General features: G+C 40.4%; 1 protein-coding gene across 5 annotated transcripts in view; it reads left to right on the forward strand.

Annotated features, from left to right (window-relative positions):
- Positions 1-24,004, forward strand: part of DIAPH3 (diaphanous related formin 3) — a 530,180-nt gene that overhangs the window by 391,569 nt on the left and 114,607 nt on the right. For 4 of the 5 annotated variants that reach the window (XM_065901830.1, XM_065901833.1, XM_065901831.1 and 1 more), the window contains 2 exons: positions 8,855-8,950; positions 9,413-9,472. The exons of the other annotated variant lie outside the window; for it this stretch is intronic. In XM_065901830.1, coding sequence (XP_065757902.1) covers positions 8,855-8,950; positions 9,413-9,472 — 156 coding nt within the window. The remainder of the gene's footprint in view (positions 1-8,854; positions 8,951-9,412; positions 9,473-24,004) is intronic. 5 annotated transcript variants of the gene reach the window in all.

Consider the following 24,004-nt stretch of genomic DNA (forward strand, 5'->3'; position numbering starts at 1 on the left):
ACATAATAATAATAGCAACACTATTTTTTCCTACTATGCTGTTGTTTTTGGGTCGTTAAGTCATGTCCAACTTTTTGTGACCACATGAACTGCAGCAACTGGGCTTCCCTGTCCATCAACTCCCGAAGTTTGCTTAAACTCATGTCTGTTGAGTAGCTGATGCCATCCAACCATCATCCTCTGTCGCCCCCTTCTCCTTCTGCCCCCAAGCCTTACCAGTATGAGAGTCTTTTTCAATGAATTGGCATTTAACATAAGGTGGCCAAAGTATTGGAGCTTCAGCTTCAGCATTAATCCTTCCAATGAATATTCAGGGTTGATTTCCTTTAAGATTGACTGGTTTGATCTCCTTGCTGTCCAAGGAACCCTTGATTCTTCTACAGTACCACTATTCCATAGCTGCGCATGCGCCCCCCCCCCCCCATAAAGACACATTTAAAAACATTATTTTAAGTTATTTCTGTCTTTTTGCTATCTTGGTTAATTCATATTTTGAGCTTTGTTCTAGAAGGCTAAAGATTGAACTTGGTGGCCAAGTAAAGCAAGTATAACCTGGTTCCCAGAAGGTTTTAACTAGCAGCATGAACAGTGAATTCATGTAATTTTGTTGGATCCACTATCTTGTGTTTCTTTTAAAAGAGTTAAGTTTAACTCTGAGCCTCTGAATTTTGGACTTCAATTGCACACTTTCAACACTTTTTTTGCAGAAACTAAGCTTTTCTTCCCTATCCTCATGCCAACCTCTAGGCTGTTAATATATCTTTTATTACTACTGAAGTCATATCATGTGTGGTGAGACCTAAAGAAGGTGTGCCAGAGATGGTGGGAGTAAAAAGGGGAGCTCTGGAAGTACATTCAAAATGAACACAATGGAAGATGTTCACACGTTGCAAACAGCTGTGAACTGTTCACATTACGTATTAGTTGCATATTAGTTTGACTTGTGGCTTCACCCTCAGCTCTCTTTTCTTATATCTACACACACCCTTCCTAACAGAGCTCATGCTTTGTCGTAATACCAATGATGGTGCTAAGTCACGTCAGTCATGTCCGACTCTGTGCGACCCCATAGACGGCAGCCCACCAGGCTCCCAATCCTGGGATTCTTCAGGCAAGAATACTGGAGTGGGTTGCTATTTCTTTCTCCAGTGCATGAAAGTGAAAAGTGAAAGTGAAGTCGCTTAGTCGTGCCTGACTCTTCTCAACCCCATGGACTGTAGCCTAGCAGGCTCCGCCGTCCATGGGATTTCCCAGGCAAGAGTACTGGAGTGGGTTTCCGATGATGATCACGGCAAAGATTAACTGTTAAGTCTTAACGATGCGCCAGGAACTCTGTTGAGTGATACACATGATTTAGCGCCTTTAATCCTCTCAATAATCTTATGAAGTAGGCGCTATTATTAGTCACACATTAAAGTTGAGGGAAAAAGAATGGGGGTTAGTAAGGTTAAGTACTTTGCCCAGTCACACCAATTCTCTAATTGGAAAGCCAGAATTTAAATACAGGTTGTCTAAATTGAAAACTTGCATTCACTACCATTTCGATATGCTTATGTATTATTCCATATCTCTGAGTTTGACCAGTATGCTTCTTTCAATCTATTATTAATAGGATAACCAATGCTTTTCCCCCAAGTTTCAAACCTGTAAGCCTTCTAGACACCATTAGTCAACCTATAGTTGGATATCTCATGATCATCTCAACATATACAAACTGAATTCTTCTCTTGGCTCAGGCACATTGTACCATGAAGCAAAAGTAATTCAGTACTTGGTGAATAATACCAACTTATATCCAATTGGCTGAAACAGAAACTTGCATATTGGCCTCAACTTTACTTCATAATATACACATCCACAAAAACCAAGGTTTTTCTGTTCTTTGTCCTTTTTCTTTTCCTTTTTCAACACTTTTGCTCTTTATCTGGTTCCTGCAATTGCATTTTTCCTGGATTTAAGTCACAAAAGGGAGAGGAACCAGAAATCAAATTGCCAATATCCATTGGAGCATCGAAAAAGCAAGAGAGTTCCAGAAAACCATCTACTTCTGCTTTATTGACTACGCCAAAGCCTTTGATTGTGTTGATCAGAGCAAACTGTGGAAAATCCTTCAAGAGATGGGGATACCAGACCACCTGACCTCCCTCCTGAGAAATCTGTATGCAGGTCGAGAAGCAACAGTTAAAATTGGACGTGGAGCAAAAGACTAGTTCCATATCAGGAATGGGGTATGTCAAGACTGTATATTGTCACTCTGATTATTTAACTTATATGCAGAGTACATCATGTGAATGCCAGGCTGGACGAAGCACAAGCTGGAATCAAGATTGCCGGGAGAAATATCAAAAACCTCAGATATGCAGGTGATACCACCCTATGGCAGAAAGTGAAGAAGATCTAAAGAGCCTCTTGATAAAAGTGCAAGAGGAGAGTGAAAAAACTGACTTAAAACTCAACATTCAGAAAACTAAAATTATGGCACCTGGTCCCATCACTTCATGGCAAATAGATGGGGAAGCAGTGGAAACACTGTTAGAATTTATTTTGGGGGGCTCCAAAATCACTGCAGATGGTAGAGATCTCCATTGCCTCACTTTCCATTGTGTATTGAACCTTTTGTTACCTGTCTTCTTTCCCTTGTCATAGGAAAGCACCTCTAGGTCAAGAAGCAATCTCTTCTCTTCTCTTCCTCCATTTTGGTTGTCTTTTCCTGTTAGGAATTTTTTAGATTTTTCATACTTACCATTGTGGACTTGTAGCCTGCCAGGCTCCTCTATCATGGGAATTTCCAGGCAAGAATACTGGAGTGGGTTGCTATTTCCTTTTCCAGGAGATCTTCCTGACCCAGGGATCAAACCTGGGTCTCCTGCATTGCAGGCAGACTCTTTGCCATCTGAGTCATGAGGGGATCCACGATGTGATTTCTACAGATTTCTAAATGAAATAACAGTATGCTTACAGCACAGTAAGTGATCCTCCCCCTCACCCTCTCAACTCCCACTTCCCAGAGGTAACCACTTTTAATTCTTAGGTCCCTCTTTTTTCCCTGATATTTATCTCTTCTTTATTTCTAGTAGTATACTTAGGCTATCACTTGTCAGTTCTTCACTTTAGCCGTTGAGTTACTAAGTGGCAGAAAGTTTAGTTCCTCTGTGCCTCTCCCCACTTACACTGTCCTCATTGCACCCTTCCTCCTTTACCTCCGCGGCCATCACGTTGTAGCTTTCCATACTTGATGGTCAGAGAAGAGCCAGTGAGTGCAGGAGGCACAGGAGACCTGGGTTGGATGTCTGCGGTTGGAAAGATCGCCTGGAGAAGGCAATGGCAACCCACCCCAGTATTCTTGCCTGGAGAATCCCATGGACGGAGGAGCCTGGCGGGCTACAGTCCACAGGATGGCGAAGAGTCGGACACGACTGAGCTTGCAGACATATATCCATAATAGTGCAATGATGTCAGTATTCCTCACCTCTCTGGTTAGTATTCCATGATTGCTTCCTGTAGGGCAGCAATATTATTTCTAGGTTTATACTAGTAATTAACAAAAATTGCTTGGTATTTGTATATACCTATCATTGTTCTCTTCAACTTTCTGACAGGTCTGTGAAATAAGAAAGAATATTTTTGTAGATGGCCCATCACAGCAGATTTGCTTTTAGTTTCTTGGCCCCCTTTCTCTCCTGTAGCCTACTTGTCTCCCTTGTGATCGCCTTAACAGAGCCCCTCTCTGCCTATCCTCACATCCTCTTGACTCTTCTTTAGAAACATCTCATCCTTAACTCTCCCTTCTGTTTCCCTTGAAACCAAGTGACTTTTTAAAATATGATTTAGAAATTAAGCAAGGTGATATGTTGTTCTGACAAAGCACAACTTTGACTATTGCAGTTAGTCTATTTATTTAAAAGAGTTTTCACAGCAGGAGAGAGGCTATAAATATTTTGAATATCAATTGACTTGTAGTTAAAGAAATTGAATTCTAGTCTATGATAATAATGGCTAATTTTTATTTCTCTGGTTTGTATTAGAATAATGTAAACATGGGTCATTTAAATACTTTTCCTGAGTCTGGAAGATCCCTTAAGAAGGAAATGGCAATCTACCTCAGTCTTCTCACCTGAGAAATCCCATGGACAGAGGAGCCTGGCAGGCTATAGTGAGTGGGGTTGCAAAGAGTTGGACACCACTGAAGAACTAAAGAACAGCAGCAAAATACTTTATTACACCTCACTTCTTTCACTCTTGCCTTTGTATCTGCGTTTCTTCTGCCAGATGTGTTGTTCCCTCCCCAGTCCCTGCCATGGCCCACTCATGCTTATTCACCAGGTTTTAATTCGCTGGGAAAACTTACATCTCCGATATAACCCTCCATACCTAGCACACTTTTCCACTTCTGGAGAGCTGAAAACACCTCTTGTTAGTTCTTGGGACCTAGATATCTTGAATGCTTAGTAATATTCTGGCACATCAGAGCCCTCAGTAAACGTGTGTCAAGTAAAAATTTTAAGTGCATTTTCAGCATTTGGAAAAACATCTTTATTTTGTGTCCACATCTCACCCGTTGGATTATTTTAAGAGTCTACTTGTATTTGAACTGAACTTCCCATAGAAATGATGTTATTCAAAGGCATAATTAAATATGCTATAAAAGAGTTATTTAATTTATAATGTATCTGAAACAATACTTGGAACATAATTGAATATTACATAAACTTCCTATAGTATACCATGGAGTTCGTTTATGAATTTATTTCCATATATTTTTGTATCACTTAGCAATTTACCAAGTGCTTTCATTTATATGATTTCATTTGATCATCTCCTGAACCATGGGTATGTATTATCGCTATTAAGCGTCTCAGGAATGATTACGTAGCCAGTTGACAGCTCAGACTAGAATGCAGGTCTTCTTACTCTGATACTATATAATTTTCATTATAGGAGTGGGGAATGGAAGCCAAGCAAAACTGTTAACACTGGGGAATAAGTCCAGGGACAGAAGTTCCAGGTAGAGCCTGATGGATGGGAGAGAATGTTTGTGGAGAATCACAGGTAGTTGCCTTTAGTGCAGGAACAGGTTGTGATGTTGGAAATCAGAGATATGATTTAAAGAGCAATTGGAGTCAGTGTCAGGGCCAAGTGAACGAGTTGGGACTTTATGTTGTGGGAAGTGAGTGATTTTGAAAATTTGTGACTAGGGGATCATAATTCTGCTTCAGTGCTGTATGGAATGAATTGAATTAGGGAGAAACTAGAAGCAGTATCATTTCAGGCAACACATACAGTATTTCAGGTGAAAAACAGTTCAGTTCTGGACCACCGACATTAAGTTTAGTCAGAAGAGGAAATTGGCAGGTGCTAAACGGACATGTGAGACCAGGAGGAGGAGGGAGCCAGTCAGCGTTGTTGACTTCTGTCACGACTTCTGTTCTTCTGTGTGGGGACTCCTTCCAGCTGACCACACCCGTGCTTCATTTGCTGATAGAGTCAACATACATTGGTAAATACTATCTTTGCTAAATGTTAAATGAAAGCCATAATCCTTGCCCTCAGTGAACTAATAGCCTCGTGGTAGAAACGATCACATAAACAATATTATAGAGGATTTATTGATATATGTACCTCAAGCCATTAGGACACAAAAAGGCACCCAGTTCAGCATATATAGGTCAGGAAAGGATATTTAGTTGTCTGTCCGGAAGGAGAAGGAGATAGCTTGGTGAAGAAAGCAGGAAGGATGTTCTATGCAGACAGAACAGCATGATCGAAGGCATGAAATTGAGGATGTGAGACTGTGGGTAGTTGTTTAGTGAGCTTGACCACGTCAGCATCTGTCTCCCAAGAACAATGGCATCATCCTACCTGACCATAATATAATTTTCACACTCAAGTGACTGGTGGTGGTGGTGGTGGTTTAGTCGCTCAGTCGTGTCCGACTCTTGTGACCCCATGGACTAGTCCACCAGGCTCCTCTGTCCATGGGATTCTCCAGGCAGGCATACTGGAGTGGGTAGTCATTTCCTTCTCCAGGGAGTCTTCCCCACCCAGGAAGCGAACCCAGGTATCCTACGTTGCAGGCATATTCTTTACCGACTGAGCTACAAGGGAAGCCTCAAGAGAGTAACATTGATATAGTATAATTATTTAATACCCAACACATTTTAAAATTGGGCTTTCACAATAATATCATCTGTGACTTCTTTGCATTGCAAGAGCTAATCAGAGATTCTGTGTTGCATTTAGTTGTCATGTCTCTTTAATCTCCTCTAACATAAAATGCTGTTTCTCTAACCTTTTTTCTCTTTTTTTCTTTCTTGGTTTTTCATGACATTGATGACTTTTAAGAACCTAGACTAGTTGTTTCACAAAATATTGTTTCCTTACATTTAGATTTATATTTCTACACAGGTTATATTGTGTCCATTTCAGTTCATGACCTCAGAAGACAGTTGTTGTCCATGTACCCCACTGGTGATGTCAGATTTGATTATTTGGTTAAGGTATTATCTGTGAGTTTTCTCCATGCCATGTTCCTCCATAACCTTACATACAATAGTTTTTGTAATCATTGATGATTTCTGCCTAGTTAATTCTTACTGTGTGAGTTGTAATATGGTGAATTTTCTTTTTTCAATAGAGCTTTTTCTTCCCCTTTTTAAATAAAATTTAAAATGTTTAGTGTCAGTATGGATTCATGATTCTTCTTTCCAATGTATAATAATGCATTCTCATCATTACCTATTCAGTGTTCAGACTGTCCTATGTTTGGCTAAGGCTATTCTTCTTTCCCTGCTAGCTAAGGCTTCCCTGTTAGCTCAGATGGTAAAGAATTTGCCTGCAGTGCAGAAGACCTGGGTTTGATCCCTGGATCGGGAAGATCTACTGGAGAAGGGCATGGCAGCCCACTCCAGTATTCTTGCCTGGAGAATCCCATGGACAGACCATGGAGTTGTAAAGAGCTGGACGTGACAGAGTGACTCACACTTTCACATTCTTTCATTCTTCAGTCTGGCCCCTCCCAACATCTGTCTTTGAGCCCTTTCTTATTTTCTGATACAACTGTGTTTTCCTGACTCATTTCACTCTTCCTTGATCTCAGCCCTAGAAACAGCCATTTTTGTAAGTATTGCAGTTCCTATCAGTGAGAAATAATGTTTAGAAGCCAAGATTTCAGGGCCAAGTGTGCTCACTGCTCCTTAGTGTCATTACTTCTTGGCTCTTTGGGACTGCGAAGCTAGAAAAGTACTTTTTTAAAAGCTTGAGCTTATCAGATACCTTTCTATCTAATTCAGCACTTCATGGTTCTTCCTTGCCTTCTCCCACTCTGTATTTGTATTTCCCTGCAAGCATCCATGTTCTGCATCAACATGTCTACCCATCTGCTCAGGCTTATAATACCTATGTAATAGTTTCACAATCACTTCATCAATACTATTGTCAACAGCAAACTTATTATAGAAAGTTCAAAGTTTCCTTTTACTAATGAGATATATTCACAACTAATATCACATTAATGAGATATATTACATATTTAGCTTTACCTGCAGTTCTTTTTAGGAAAAATGTAGTAGAGTTTGAGTGTAAATTTCCAAGATTGCTAGGTACTAATTAAAATATCTGAAATATTTAATATATTTTAATTAAAATAGCCATCAAACCACTTTAGAACTAAATTTACATGTAAGTTAACAACCTCCAAATACTCTATTGCTCACCCACCTTTTTTCACATTATGCCTATGAAGTTTAGTACTTTTCTAAAAATGAAACAGAACCAGATTGCAAACGGCCGATACGTATTTATATTTATATATCTGTTTATAAACTGTAAATGAGTATGTTATTTGTACTCTCCTGAGTTCGTTTGTCATATGTTCCCTAGAAAAGGATTGCATTTCAAAAAAGAAAAAATCCAGAGGAAAATAGTTATGTAGTATTTTAGACATGACTATGTACCAGTCATATAGAATGCCTGAAAATAACTACTCTCTCAGGGACCAAAAAAAAAAATCTTTGGCATTTCCATGGATTTAGTTTGAACCAATAGTTTCTTTGAACACCCCCCCCCCTTTTTTTTAACAGCTTCCTTTAAAAAGCATTTAGCATGGACATATGTAACTATAGATTATTACAAAGTAACTAAATACAGACAGTTGGCTCTATATTCAGAATCTCATCAATTATATGTAGAATATCAGTTTAAACTAATCATAATGTGTTTCTATCCTTCCAGATTTTTCAGAGCTCTTTTGGTTTATTTTTCATTAAAAAGACAAACTTTTCATACTTTCTGTAAAAGTTTGTAGTGATTGTTCTGTGTCACTGAAAGTCTGGGGACAATTATCCTCTGATATGAAGAATCAGCTGTTGGGAGCATGTTCACAGAAGTTGGCCTGGAAATACAATTTTGTACAATAAATTTAGACAGCAGAATCTCTATAACAACAGAAACATTCTCCCACACCTGGTCGATTTTAGAATAGGAGCTGATGCCTTGAAAATAACCCATTTCTACAAGGGAAATGTGATTTATGATAACCCGAGACACAGATATGACTAGACCCACATTCCATTTAAAGTTATTGTGCCACCAGACTCTAAAAACAGTGCTCTAAAGTGAATCAGTGGAATTTGGTTCTCTTTAGTGGACAGTGGCAGAGGCACTAATGAGACAGATTTCATTAAAAGATATTTGATTTCTGGGGGAGTCAAAGTCCTTTCATATTTTGAAATTGCTGGCTTAGACCTGGCATCTGATCTTCTTCCCCCTACCATACCATCACCAGTTCCTGCACGTGCTTTGACATTGCTATGGTAACCCGGAGGGATGATGGAATTCCCGGCTTCTCTTTTCACAGAGGGTGATGAGACAGGAGTGATGGATAGTCTGCTGGAGGCCTTGCAGTCGGGGGCTGCCTTCCGCGACCGAAGGAAAAGGACACCGAAGCCAAAAGGTGAACATTATGCTTCTTTCATGTTGCTTTCTACGGAACTGTAACAAAGAACAGCACTCCCCTTTTTTATAATTCTTTTAAAGTCATGTGTCACGAATGTGGTGCTGTGGGCAGCAACTCTTCAGGAGTTTTGCGATGACAAGTGTCGGAGAGAGAAGCGTTCCAGTTGGCCAATGTCACTATCATGTTAACAGATCAATGCGCTGAGCCTGGGAAAGCCTGATTAGTGAGATGGGTCTCATCTAAGGGACCAGATGCACCTTATCCCAATGGAGTTCACAGTAGCATAGTTAAAGGAGAAGTAAAAGTCATAACATTATTGCTTCAAGTATATCAGGGTATTGAAGCATTGCTTCGCTTCTGGAAATACTTAACCTTGGAAAAATGTCTAGTATTGTTATACTTCCTGAGATGAACAGAGCTCTATATTAAGTTTCTTTTATGTATATGTATTTTTAACAGATATTCGGCAGAGTCTCAGTCCAGCATCTCAGAGGCCTATTCTGAAAGTTTGTAACCATGGTAATAAACCGTACTCATAAATTGCACATTCTTCTTATCTACTTTTATCCTGTTGATCTGTGATTGTAGTAGGCTGCTGTGATGTTCTTGAGTTTCAGTGTGACTAAAATAGTAAAAATGTGTGGATGTACATATTTGTGATGAGATTGTACACTCAGATTTTCCATCCCTCCGTTAGTGCCTGGAGGTAGTGTCACAGAGTCTTCTTTCAGGTCTCAAGGACATTTTGCTTTTATTGTTACTATTTGAAGTTGCCTCACACATTTATAATCAGTGTCTCCTTTCAAAAACTTTGTTTTCTCCTAACCCTGTTTTGAGCAGTATATTTACTTTACATTAAGATGCAGTTTGAATTAGTGAATTGTTACCTCTTTTACTCTACCATATTTGCCAGTACAGTGTGAAACACTGTGACCAACTCTGTGGCCAAATCTTTAACACAGAGAGCTTCATGTGGTATTATTGTGGAAGGATGTGCTAGAATCACTAAGAAAGGTGAGTTACCTTAGTCTCCAATATTTATCTGAGACTGGCTCCTTTCGTACATCCCCAGCTGGCTCCTGAACCCCCGGCTCATGGAGCCCTTTTTCTGTCTTCAAGACACCGTTTTGTGTGGGTTGGGTTTTATTTACTTTGGCTTCCTTTCTCTCACTGTTATGTATTATGATTTCTGCTTCCCTTTCCTAGTCAAAATCAAATTCATCCATCGTGATTGACATTTATTCAGTGAGGTGTTTGCAGAGTTTACTAGATTTATAAATGAAAAGATACTCGACAGACTTTATTTGGGTTGTTTTAGGTACAGATGAGTTAACATTCTAGAAGTATTAATGTGTGACTGAATAGAGAAACTTATGTCGGATTTCTAGAGTAATCTAAAAAGAATATGAGGTAAATAAGAAAGGGGCATGAATGTAATGATCTTTTACTAGCTGTGTAGATGCTTACTGATCAAGATGAAGTATACGTAATAGTTGCTTAATAAATGAAAGAAAAAGTAAAAAAATGTACACCAAAATTTTAAATAGATCTTTTGACTTTTTTCAACAGTTTATTTTTATTGTTTTGCTTTTAGCTATTCTAGAAATAGGAAGAAAAAATTGTACTACGTCAGAAAAATTCATTGTGGATAATTAATTCCTAGCTTTGGGTAATATTTACTAAATATTGGCAAAAAGTGTGTAGAGGATAGAGAAACTCAGAGAGGCTGAGAGCTTTCTAAGAGTACAGAGCTACTTAGTGACATAACTGTAACATTAGTGTTGATTCCCATCATGTTTCTTATTTGATTGCATATGAGTACTTAGATTTTTAAGTTATTATTATTAATGCAATATGTGAAATAACTCAGCCCACATTGTAAGTCATTGTAGAGAAGACCCAGTTATGATATAATATGATTATAATGGCCCATGCTGTGATTAAGTATTCTGGCTGCTATGAAGGGGAAAACTTTTTAAGATAAATTTGTATACTGGCCTTCAGAAGAACAGTCCTTTTGTGACTATAATTTATAGTTAGTAACATGTCCAGGCTACAAAGTTTTGTCTATAATTATGAATTCTGATATTTTTGGTCCAGATGAAAAAAGCAGGTAAGCATTGCACTTCTCTTTGTATCAAGGCTGATATACTTACTATCTTAAGTCTAAGGTTTTTGTGATAATTAAGCAAGTAAATTATATAGCAAGTCAAAGGAGATATATCTTAAAGATCAAATTCTCTGTTCTAAGATAAATGTAATCATTTAAGGCATTTTAAAAACTTATTTTCATTGATATTTATGTTTTCCCTTTGTGTTTCTCACCAAGTAGAAAAAAAATTCAAATGACCAGACTTATTTTTAAAGATACATGTATAATGGAAGATTTATTACACTAGACCTTGAAAAATGCAAAATTTAGTTAAGAACATTGCAACAAGGATCATGAGTATTTTTTGAAAAGATAACATTTTAGAATTCATTTTTAAATCTATTTTGAAAAATTACTTTGTTTTCACTAAAAATATTAACCTTACAACTGAACTATGTGATTGAAATGTAATGTAAACCCCTTTTGTTTTTTGATTTACTTTCATGTACTTGGAGAAGGAAATGGCAACCCACTCCAGGATTCTTGCCTCGAAAATCCCATGGACAGAGGAGCCTGGTAGGCTGTAGTCCACAGGAGTCACAAAGAGTCGGACATGACTGAGCAACTTCACCTCGTGTACTAAAAGTAACAACTGATATTTGTATTTTCTAAAAATATATAGTAGTTGATATCTTATTATTTTTAAAAGATCTATGAGATTTTCTACAGTATTTTAAATTTGTTTGCATCTTAATAATAATAATAGTATTAATAGGCTAATATTTACTACATTACCTTGCTTATTGAGTTATTTGAGTTAGAAGCCAGGCAGTATGTTGAAATGCTTTATATACATCCTTTTTAATCTTCTTAATAATCCTATCAGATAGTCATTGTTTTTATCTCTGTTTTATAGTAAAACGTAACCAAAGATTGAACAGGTCTCATATTTTGCCTCTGGTCCTGTGGCCAAGTTTCAGACACAGGTCTGCCTGACTTCCGAGTCCAGCTTCTTCATCTCTGTGCTGTGTTGTGTCTGAACACAGCAGCTTGAATCACTTTTTTTCCCTCTTCTCGTCATCCTGATGAGCCACGTGCGTCCATGTTCTTTCTCTTGTGACATAAATTCGTGCCACTGAGATACACTCTCACACGCACTCAGACATTTTCTAACCTCTGGTCTGTCCTCTCCCTCGTTCCCAGTAGAACCGCTAGCATAGCACTCTTTTATCTGAGGCTTGGATCACAAGAATAAACCACCTTCTGGAATTAGGACCATTGTTTATTTCTTTTAATAAACTGTATTAAAATATCTATATTAATTTAATAAACTTATACTGTTTATCATGAAAATCATGAAAATTTTAGATTATAAATATAGACTTTGTGTGTATGTTTGTGTGTAGACTAGAAAGAGGGGGATTCATCTTTATTTCAGAATGAGAAAATCCTGATAATGTATCCTCTGAGACCTTGGAGCTAATATATCACAGGATATATTTTGGCAAAAGATGACCTCAAGTGCTCTAACTCCTGTAAACCTTACAAACAGAGAAATTGTACACACCGAATAATCCAGACCTTGTGCAGTGGTAAACCTCTACTCAAAATACTTTCATTAAAACCTTTAGCTGTTTTATCTTTTGCCTTGTCTGTTAAGACCTAGTAAGAAATCGTGAGTGGTATTTTTCTTTGTTAAGCCTTCACTTGCTCAGTTGTTTAGCAAAATGTATTAAGCACTGCTGGACACTTTAGATGCAGAGATACTGTCTAAGAATTCACCATCCAGTTAGGAAACAGCTGAGTAACAGTTCTCATGTGTCTGGTTAGTGCCAAGATAGCAGTCATGCACAGAGCTTTTGGAATACCATAAAGACCTATCCAGACTTTATGAGACAGTTCAGATTTGGCCTCTAGAGGGACCTGGAATCAAAGCTGAGTTTTGAAGGATAAATAGAAATGAGGCAAAACCCTGATGGCAAGAGTGAGGCAAAAAGCAGAAGCAGCATGTGCACACGCTCCCAGTCTGAACCCTGCAGGGCTGTGGGCCTGCGGGGCTCCTCCCGCCCTTCGGCCACCTCTCCTTCCCTCGCTGTGTCCACCAGCCTGCGCTCCAGCCTGTGTCTCTGTTCCTGCCCTGCAGGTAGGCTCACCGGTCCCATTCTTCTGGATTCCAGATACTGTGCTAACAGACAGTGTTTGTTTCTCTCTTTCTGACTGACTTCACTGTATAATAGGCACCAGGTTCAACCCACGGACAGAGGAGTCTGCAGTCCCCAGCCCCTGGGGTCACAAAGAGTCGGACACAGCTGAGCACACACAGGTTCACCCGCCTCACTGGAACTGACTCAGTTTCATCCCCTTGTGTGGCTGATTAATACTCGATTACCATATGTAAAATAGATAGCGAATTGGAAGTCACTGCATAGCACAGCAAGCTCGAGCTAGAAGGGTGGAACGGGGTGAGGATGGAAGGAACTTGAGGAGGCAGTGGACATGTGTATACTGAAGGCCGATTCACACTGTTACATGGTAGAAACCAATGCAACACTGGGAAGCAGTCATCCTCCAGTTACAAGTAAATGGAAAAAAGCAAACCATTTCCCCTCATTAGGACCTGTATGCTCTTACGGGCACCCTAGTCTTCCCATTTTGCAGCCTGCATTTCCCTTAAAGTATTCTCATCAGTCTGCCCCATCAGTCCTCAGTCCCATAGGTGCAGACAAGGAGGGTCTCTGCCTTGTTAACTGCTGCAGCCCCAGTTCTTCGCTGGGTTGGTGCCTGACAACCAAGAAACCAACAAACAATGGGTGTTTTTAGTAAGAATGTGTTGAATGAATACAGACATGTCTACGCTTAGACTTGAATAGAACAATTAATGTACATTGAGCAAAATCATATGTGCTGTTGTTACCCAAATACATAGGGCTTAGTATGTCACTTGCTAAAGCTGTGACCAGGTAACTCCTCATCTTCTCCCTAGAATATTATCTGTCATCAAAAGGAGATATTTGGTCATCACAGGTTTGAAGATTATTGCATCAGTTGTGAAGGGTGAGGTTCAATCTTGATTAAATTATTCACTCCTTAGCAATGCAGAGTAACTTATTAATTTGATTTCTTTCCCTTGCTTAATCAAGCAAAGTTTAACGACAGTAAATAAATGAAAGCATCTGCTAACAAGTACAGGGCATTGTCTCATTTCTTTACTCAACACAGTGCATTTGAAATCTAAAAATTTTCTATAGTTGATAGAAAATAGTAACCCAAGATAATCAAAATATTTATTAATGCATTTTAATAAAATCTTACCATATTTGGGTATTAGTGAATAAACTGACCTGGTTATAAATAAAGGCCCAGATAAGGAAGAAGTATATTGAGAGTCTGATGCCAGGCCAGGAACTTGGACTCTTGAGGCTTTTGAGCAGGAAAGTGACAAGTGTGAGCACTTTGTATGGAATTGCAGTGACACATGTTAGAAGGAAGAATGGAAAGGACCCAGTAGCCACTTTGAAATTTGCATAGATTGGCTTCAAGGAATGGGGAGAGTCCAAGAGCTTGTCAGGTTGTGAGGCGAGAAGGCAGGTCAGAGCTCTGTGCTCACAACTGCATAAGCACATGAGTTATCTGCAGGAAATCCTCTAGCCGAGAGAGTACAAGGACTGAGCCTTAGAATGGACACAGACAGTGACGGAAGCAGATGACGGATGAAAAGGAAGATTGCATGATAGAGGAACCTTCATTATAAGTTCAAAGAAGACTTTCAAGGACATGGTTTACCCCATTTTTTTTCTTTAGTTTCTTTCCTTTTATCTTTATAAAACTGAGTATTACAACTGAGAGACCAGTGTTTTTCAGGGTACAGTAATTTCTACTCTCTTCAGGGACTTCTTTTCCCCTGTAGACTCTAAAACGTTTGTGACAAAGGTTTTACAAACAGGAATTGTTCAACCACATCTTATGGAGCATCTGCTAGCAGTTTGATTGCATCTCATTAGATGGTTCTCTTTTCATTAAGTGGTACTGTGGAATTTTTTTTTTTTTTTTGGTTAAATGGATATAGAGTAATCAGAATTCTATAAACTATATGCAATTAAAATCCCTAATGATAAAACTATTTAACTGTGACAAAATAAGATAAAACATAATCAAAATTTTAGGCAAACAAGTATTACACATTTTTAGTGAACATCCATAACCTAAACAAAATCTTGCTATATTATCTTTACACTAAATCAATTCTTAATAGCCTTAATTTGGATTTGATTATCTATTTTTACTCTCCCAGTTATGTATGGAGCTTTGAGGGATTTTTATAGAAATAAGATTGTATTGCCTCCAGGCACAGCTGCTCTGCCTCTCCAAGACTGGAGTCAGAATTAAATGTGAAGCTAGTTAGATATCTTTGAATTAGCATATTTCTCACAAAATAACTAAAGGAAGCTCATAGGATAGGTTTGTTGTTGATGTATTAAAACTTCACACACAACTATCCCCCTCCCTGCTGCACTCGGCCTTCAGTCCCTTTATTTCTTGACCTACCTTTTCCATGAGCAGCAAGAATTTGTCTTGAGGCAGAATTATGAAATGTGTAAGATTTTCAGTGGTGTCTACTGAGCACGAGCTGCCTTCAGGCTTTTCTGAAAACAGGGAGGACAATCCCAAACCAGTCTTTGTCTAGAAAACCTTATCTATCAAAGTAGTATATGGGCTACCATTTTCATTAAAATAATAATATCCTATTTTAAACTAGAAAAGCGTAACGAATAATATGGCTTATTTTCTTGAGATGATTTTTTGTTCTCTTTCTGATGAATTTGTGCCTGTCTAAGGACGGAAACTACTAAAATACTAATTGTTTTTTACACCCTTACACTTGGGCTTTCAAGCGGAATTAAATGCTACCTGTAACTGTCAAAAGACTTAAATATTTTTTAAGGAAACTTTTCTAGGCCAGGAATGTAAAACAGTTTGGGTGACTTTACATTTTGTTCGGGCATCAGTCTCTCCTCCTTACTGTACAGTCCCACACGAGGAAGAACAGACTCAATAGGCTCCCGCCCAGGTCCCAGTGCCCTGTGGGTGGACAGAAAGGCCTTTCTCCTTTGCAGTCAGGGCAGGACAACCTTTTGGCGAGTCCTTATCAGACAGACTCTTAAGGATGAGCAGGTTAGAAAATTCTCAAGTTGTTTTAAAAGGACATTTATGCAAGAAAAAACAAATGCCTTTCCTTTAGTGAGCATTCACAGTTGTATGCTGAAGGCTGAGACTAAACTGAGTGCAAAGGAGATAAAGAACCATTGTGTGAAGAAAGGGATGTCCTTGACTTCCCTGAAATAGTTGTTATGATTAATATGTCTCTCTTTGTGTTACTCAGTGGACTATAATTGTTGCTGTTAAATGTTTTTGGTCCATTCTAAATCTATCCTTTTCTTAAAGCCTAGGTTCAGAATCTGGATTTATAAGGAGTCAGTGGATGGAGTTTAGAAACTCCTTAAACTTTAATTTTGTTCTAAATTTTGTGCTGGAGTTTTTGTGTTTTTTCCCCCTGCTAAAAGGATCTGGATTTTATCAAATTCCCCAAAGAATAAAGCATAATTTTTTTCTTGTTTGGTTACTGGTTTGTTACAAATTTTCTGTTTCTACATGTTACATTTTTATACATGTATGCATGATGCATTTTCCACATTTGTGACTGCATCAGTAAGAGTCTCATGATGTTTACTGTAATTTTTTTGTCCTTTGAAAACTAGTCTTTAACTGACATAGTCACAAATGTGGGGAACATATCAAATGGTTTATTATAAGTCTGTAATTTTAGTGACAAATAAACTGTTTAGGATGAGCAGTTAAGGTCCAGTGAACCAGCACCACTGTGGAGGTTCACTCAGGATGCAGGGAGCTGACAATATCCTTGTACCCAGGGTGGTCATTAGTCTTGCTGGATCTCCTGGGCAGGAAGATGTGCAAGACTCACTAGACTCTGCAGCTGGGAAGCAACAGTCTCTGAGAGGCCAAGACACGGAGTGGTCCGCAAAGCCAGGCTTGAGAAAGGCCAGGTCTGTCAAGGATGGAGGCCCACCAGGCACAGAGCGGGCCCTAGGGCACAGACAGCACCATTCACCTCTGGCGGCGTGTTCGTGGTGGAACAGTAGGAACGAAGCCAGATAGTGCTGAGTGCAGGCGTCGTGGAGGCTGTCCTTTCTAAAAGCTCGGGCATGAGAGAATGAAACAAGAGAAGTAGCTGGAACTAAAGCGGGTTGTAGTTCAATGAGAGGGTTGTGACTCTGTCTTTTGTGTGGCGTTGACTTTAGCGTCCATTCTGAAGGAAAGGCACTCTAGTGGGGAGAGATGCGTGTTTCCTGGGGCGGTAGTGAGGGTGAGGTTCCTGGGGGTGGGATGCGAGAGCACAGGTTTGAGCACCTGGATGGTCAAAAGGAAGGGTGTGTGGAGAGAAGTAGACACAAATATTGAGTCAGGAGCTTGGGGTCTCACCTGATGGCATCCTCTTCTCTGAGAACTGGAATGCACAGGCCTCTCCTGCAAGCGGCAGGTTCTGTGTGGGCACGCGGGGCAAGGGCAGCAGAGAGTGGCGCGTCTCCTGGACGGATTGTGAAACGTTACTGCTCAGGGAGATGCAGGAAGATGTCTGTATCAGTGGGCCAGCTGAAAAGAGAGACTATCACTTGTGTATTAATAACTGTCTGTAAAACCTGAGGGAAAGTAAATTAGCTGAGGTGCTCCCCAGGTCCCGTGACAAAGGGTGGTTGGTTCTCCAGTTGCCTGATCTCCAAGTGTAACCGTAGGGATCAGTTTGGCGTGGGCCAGCTGAGTGAGCTTTAGGGCGCCAGCCAGGCAGAGTCATCCCGGTTCTGAGAGGGCGGGGTGTTCTGTGTAGCAGCAGTTAGCTAGTGAAGTAGAGGAAGCTCTGTTGGAACGTCTGTACCCCGCGTGTCTCGGCGTGGTCTGGGTGTGGTGTTGCGTGTGAGGCGGCGCCCTCTCTGGGAGGCCGTGACGCCGTGCTGCTGGTTTTCCGCCGGCAGGAGCCCTCTGCATCGTGTGTCTGAGGTCTCTTCCTGCTAACAGCACTTGGTGCTAAACTTCACTCTTTCTAAGGGACTACTAGATTTGTTTTTATATTTTATTTTATTTGCCCTCATTAAAAATAAAGGTCAGTTTGGAGCAGTCACAGATAGAAACCACTTTCCAAGTGTTGTCAGTATCAGAAATAAAGATTTTGCCAAATGCCTGTCAGGCATAGTAGTTACTTAAAGCAATAGCTGTTCGTACTCACTGACTATTTGTAAAAGTAGTCATATTTTTGAATCCTGTTTCTAAAAGCCTTGAGTGATCTGGCCAAACAGCCTGACCTGGAAAACAGCATGGAATCAGGCACCGGCCTCAGGAGCAGTCAAGCCTTGCTGTGACTTCTTGACTTAGTGAAAGGATGACCCTAGCAACTTATTTAACCTTTGCATTTACTTTTCCTCGGCTATAAAAAAGAAATTATACTATGTGCTTCTTAGGCTGTTTAGAACATTAAGTGAAAACATGTGAAAGGACTCTACTAAAGTACCTATGTGGCGTGCTAAGTTGCTTCAGTCGTGTCCAACTTTTTCCAACCCCATGGACCATAGCCCACCAGGCTCCTCCATCCATGGGATTCCCCAGGCAAGAATGCTGGAGTGGGTTACCATGCCCTTCTCCAGGGGATCTTCCTGACCGGGATAGAAACCTTGTCTCTTTCATCTCCTGCGTTGGCAGACAAGTTGTTTCTTGGGCACCATTGCCACTTGGGAAGCCAGAGTGCCTGTAATTGAGCAGGTTTCCGTAAGTTCAGTATCTGTTAGCTCCTCTGCATTCTTCTCCTTTTCTGCCTACCCTGCATGACGCATTTGTCAATAGAAAGTTATTATAAATTCTTGTGCAAAGTGGCAGTAGTTTGCAGAATGAGTCTACTAATTAGAGAGATTGAAATTAGTTCTTTTACATATGATAGTTCCTGTGCTACGCTTAAGATGTATTAATTGGTATGAACTAGTTTCAAAGAGAAAAAGATGAATTAAAAGTCTATACAGACTTTGATTTTAAAATAAAATAATAAAGGTGTTTTTACCTCCTTTTCCGCTTGGGTGTTACCGCAAAGCCACAAGGAGAAAAAGCAGCAAAAACCAGCGTCAAATTCTGTGAAGTCAAGACATGGTCAGCCTGGAACAGCAAGATGTGAAGACAGGAAAGAGAATGTTGTTGGGGGCGGGGGGCGGTTAGAGCTGGCACCCAGGGGCTTAGGGCTTCCAAGCAGATTCCCCAAACCAAGGGCCTGGGAGTGCTCTGTGGGGATCCTGGAGGTGGGTGTCCAGACTCAAGGTGTGGGCAGGGCGGGTTCTTCCTGCAGGCTCTGAGGGAGGCCCCGTCCCCCCGTCTCTCTTGTGGAGGTGGCTGTCCTCCAGGTCCCTCGGCTTGCAGCCATGTCACGCTCATCCCAGACTCTGCACGTAGCCCCGCAGTGTGTCTGTGCCTTCACATGCCCTTGTTTTTGGCCGTACAACATGGCATGCGGGATCTTAGTTCCCCAAGCAGGGATCAAACCCACGCCCCCTGCAGTGGAAGCTCCGAGTCTTAGCCACTGGTCCGCCAGGGAAGGGCTACGTGACCACCTTCTGTGGACTTGAAGCTTTTGGCTAGGGCTCCCCACCATAACCTGGAGGAGGGCATGGCCACCCGCTCCAGTGTTCTTGCCTGGAGACCCCAGGGACAGAGGAGCCTGGCGGGCTACAGAGTCCGACACGACTGAAGCGACTGCGAGCACAGACCCCCCACCTTAACTTGGTTATATCTGCAAAAGCCCTGTTTCCAAATCCGGTGCCATGCATAAGACACCAGGCGTTAGGGCTTCAACATGAGTCTCGGGTGGTACAGTTCAGCCCGCAACAACAGGGACCCCAGTGAGAAGCACCGACGTGCCCTCACAGGAGCACCCAAGGGCTCAGAACCCGCAGGTGCCCGGAGGCGCCGACAGGAGGGGAGGGACGTCCAACGGGAAGCGGGGTGACGGGGGGCGGGTCGGCCCCATGCAGGCGGCAGGCACCACGGCCAGACCTGCGACCTCCTGGCTGCACTGCATTTCTTCCTCCCTGAGCAGGTGAGAGTGCAGACGACGTCTGCGAAACTTAGGTGGAGACCCTAGAACTGGGGTGCCAGTCAGAGGCAAGGCACTGCACTGACAACAGGGGCTACCTGAACACAGGCGGGCCCCAGGAGAGCAGGGGTCTGTGGACAGTCATGTTCGGGCCCACCCACCGCTCAGCGTGAGCCAGCTCCCGCTCCAGGCGCAGGACAGCAGCTTCTCCTGGGGGCCGCAGACAGTCCAGAGAGAAGGCTTTCCGATACTGGTGTTTGGGACCCTCTTCCCTCAAAAACTGCGAGCTTATTACAAGAGCACGCCACAGAGAAGCCCACTAGTTAACAAACCTGCTCACACAAGTTTTTTTTCTCTGGAGTATTCAGTGGGGCCAAGGATTCATTAGCTGACACTTGAGGAAAACATTCAACCTAAAAAAAACAAGGGAAGACAAACCTGAGGAGCTCTTACTGAACACAGAAAATGTGGAGGAAAGCAATTAATAATTGCAAAGATGTCAAATATTTCCATGGTATGTCATATGTATAATATGCAGTATATATATAAAAGGGGTAGAAACAAATCTGTTGGATGAAAAATATGGTAGTAGAAAAAAATAGTATGATATTTGGAAAAGCATAAACAGAGTTGGTTATAGGGAAGATAAGGGGAAAAAATGTAGAATTTACAGATAAGAGAATTTACAAATAATATAATGTATCTGACTATAATTTTTGTTATATTAATTTTTGTATAATTGTATATAACTATGTACAATTGTATAATTGTAAAGCTTTGAGGACGAGTATGGGAAGAGTGATAGGCACTTGGAAAATGAGACAATTATTCTAGAAAAAAATGATATACAGTTGACCCTTAAACACCATGAGTTTGAACTACATGGATTCGCTTCTATGTGCAGTTTTTAAATAGTAAACATTGTAATGCTACACCATCTGTTGGTTGAGCCCATGGATGTGGAACCACAGTTGGCAGGAGCCTCATGCATGGGGAACCTCACATATGACTATAAATCATATGTAGATTTTCAAATGCTCAGAGGTCAAATCCCTGAAACCCATATTGTACAGGGGTCAAGTGTATAATCATGATACTCTACTTGCATTTAACATGGCCTCATATGCTATTTTATAGTCATAATAGTAATAAACACTCTGGTAGACAGATGCAGTGATCCTTGCCTCCTAGTATTCTTTATTGTGTAGCTCACCTCAGCAACATTTCTAGGATTAGTCTGCAACTAGTTGCACAGTGCAGAAATGATAGTATGTTTCTTCTGAGATTGGGGCTTCTCGGACAGCTCAGTGGGTAAAGAATCCGCCTGCAATGCGGGTGTCACAGGTGATGTGGCTTCGATCCCTGGGTCAGGAATATCCTCTGGAGGGGGAGATGGCAGCCCACTCCAGTATTCTTGCCTGAAAACCTCATGGACAAAGGAGCCTGGTGAGCTACAGTCCATAGGGTCGCCAATCCAGCAAACAAAAGCCCAGGATCCAGCAAACATAGGGTCGCCAAGAGTCGGACACGACTGAGCGACTGAACACACACACGTACATCTGAGATTAGGTTGCAAAAGATATTGTGGTTTTCCTCTGGGGTGCTGTGTCTCCCCCCCCCTCGGTTCTGGGGGAAACTATGTTGTGAGAAGCCCTATGGAGAGACCCAAGTTGTGAGGATATTAAGCTTCAATCTCACAACAGGAAATCAATGTCTATAGTTGATGAATCAAGAAATAACAGGAGAAGCATCAATAAGGCAAGAGAGTCAAGGACAATGGATGTTTATATTTTATTAGAGGCCTTTTGAATTTCTTATAAAGTAGCCATTGACTTTCTTAGAAGTTAAGGTTAGTAATATTAAAGTTCTAAATGGGCAACAGATGGCAGTCAGGATGAGAAAACACCTGGTGACTCAGTTTATCTCTAACGAGTAACCGGAAGCGCAAAGTTCTCCTTATATTCATTGGTTATCTATCTCTTTCCTTACTAAAATACACTGATTTTGTTTTTATTTTTCATTTTCTTTTCTCTCTTCTCATACTGTGTATAAAAGGGACTTCTCTCTCTCCTAGCTCTCAGCTTTTCATTTTTATGTGATCCAGAGACTGAAGTTGCTCTTCACTGTGTGTTCTTTAAGAGGATGAGAGTCGGTGGTGGTGGTACCTCTAGCTCAGGATAGTGACTGTGCTTCTCCATGTAAGTCAGACCATCTTCCTGCTGCTTTTGTGTCCTGTAGATGACATTGGCCAGTGATTTTGCAGCATGTATCTCAATATTTTTGTCCTTTGCAATTCTTAATGTGAGAGAGAATTATTGAAATGCATAAGAGAAAATCAAGTACCACTCTGCTTGGTGTGTATGTGTGTGGATTTGGCTTTTAGAGCAAAGTAGCCTTCCAGTGCTACATAAGAACTTAATGTCCAAACTTTATTCACTGAATCCTCAGAAAGCAAGGGAATGGGATGAGATTTGCATTTGGAATTCATATTAGTTACTATTATTGACTGACTGTAAATAAGTTGTCTTAATTCGTTATACTGGCTTCATGAAAGCCGAGGATGTATTAGTGTAGCCAGAAGAACTGTTTGTGTTTTGGAGGGAAATGGTGATATGACTACTTGTTATGTAGTCTAGGTAAGGAGATAAATATTTTTCTACTTTGAAAGCATCTATAAGTTTATTTAAGACAGCATTGACATGCATTAAGAAAGCTACATGTCCCATCGATTCCCAAGTAAATTAGAAATTATTAATATTAGCCATGATGTAAGTTATTGTGATATGACAGCATTTGGCTTAAGCAGTTTCACCATTTATTAGCTCTGGTATTAGAATAAATGATAATGATCATTAAGTGCTATGTACATTATCATTTAACTAATCATGCTTGCAATCTCCTTCTATTAGTCAAATCTCTTTGGGTTAATTAGTCAGAGGAGCTGCCTAATCCTGATTTCTAGAGGAATAATGAAATAAAGGAACGCTGAAGTATGCTAAAGAAAGTGTCAGTGCATCACCGTTCACCTCACATATCAGCTTCATTTTCCCGCACTCAGTCCATTATAGTGGCCTCAAGGTTAAGAGATTCTGGCAGGTTTTTTTTATTTTGAAATATGATTTGGCCTATTAAATTATATGCATATATTTTTCCATTAAAGCACATATGCGGCAGAAAAGTGCTAATATGATATGCAAATAAAAACAAAATCCTCATTTACCAATATATCCATATTGAAAGATAAACCAGTAAACACTGTTTAGATTGAACATTTAAAATATTAATAATATCTTATACTTTGATTCTGACAAGTTAATAACTCCAGATCTGTAGAATATCATGGCTACAAGTATAAGATACAACCAGGAGATTTTTATTATTAGTCCTTTTTTTTTTCTTGTTAATATAGTTAGGCTAAGGAATCCTTAAGCTGATGTTTGATAAACCATGAGCAGAGCTTTATTTAATCCAAAGTATATTTTATCATTGGGTGAAAAGTATAATTTCATCCTTTTTTCTTAGTCTTTCTCATGTCTCAAAGGAGGAGAAAAAAGAGAAAAGGCTCTTTAAAAATTCATTGTGACCTGTCATGAGGCAACTTCTCAAATGATGATGATGATGATGGTCGTCTGTTTTTGAACGTGCAGGCACAAGTCAGTGAAGGGTATGGTGCGTGAAGAGATAACCAGTGGAGTCTCCAGGCAGAGAAGCACCTCCTCCTAGGAGCGCCCCTGGGTCCACACCACACTTGTACCATTGGCAGTATCGTCCTCTCTGATACATCTCAGGGTTCTCATCATGTCCTAAACACTGCTCT

This window comes from Muntiacus reevesi, chromosome 11 (assembly GCF_963930625.1).
Source record: "Muntiacus reevesi chromosome 11, mMunRee1.1, whole genome shotgun sequence".
NCBI classification, from domain to species: Eukaryota; Metazoa; Chordata; class Mammalia; order Artiodactyla; family Cervidae; genus Muntiacus; species Muntiacus reevesi.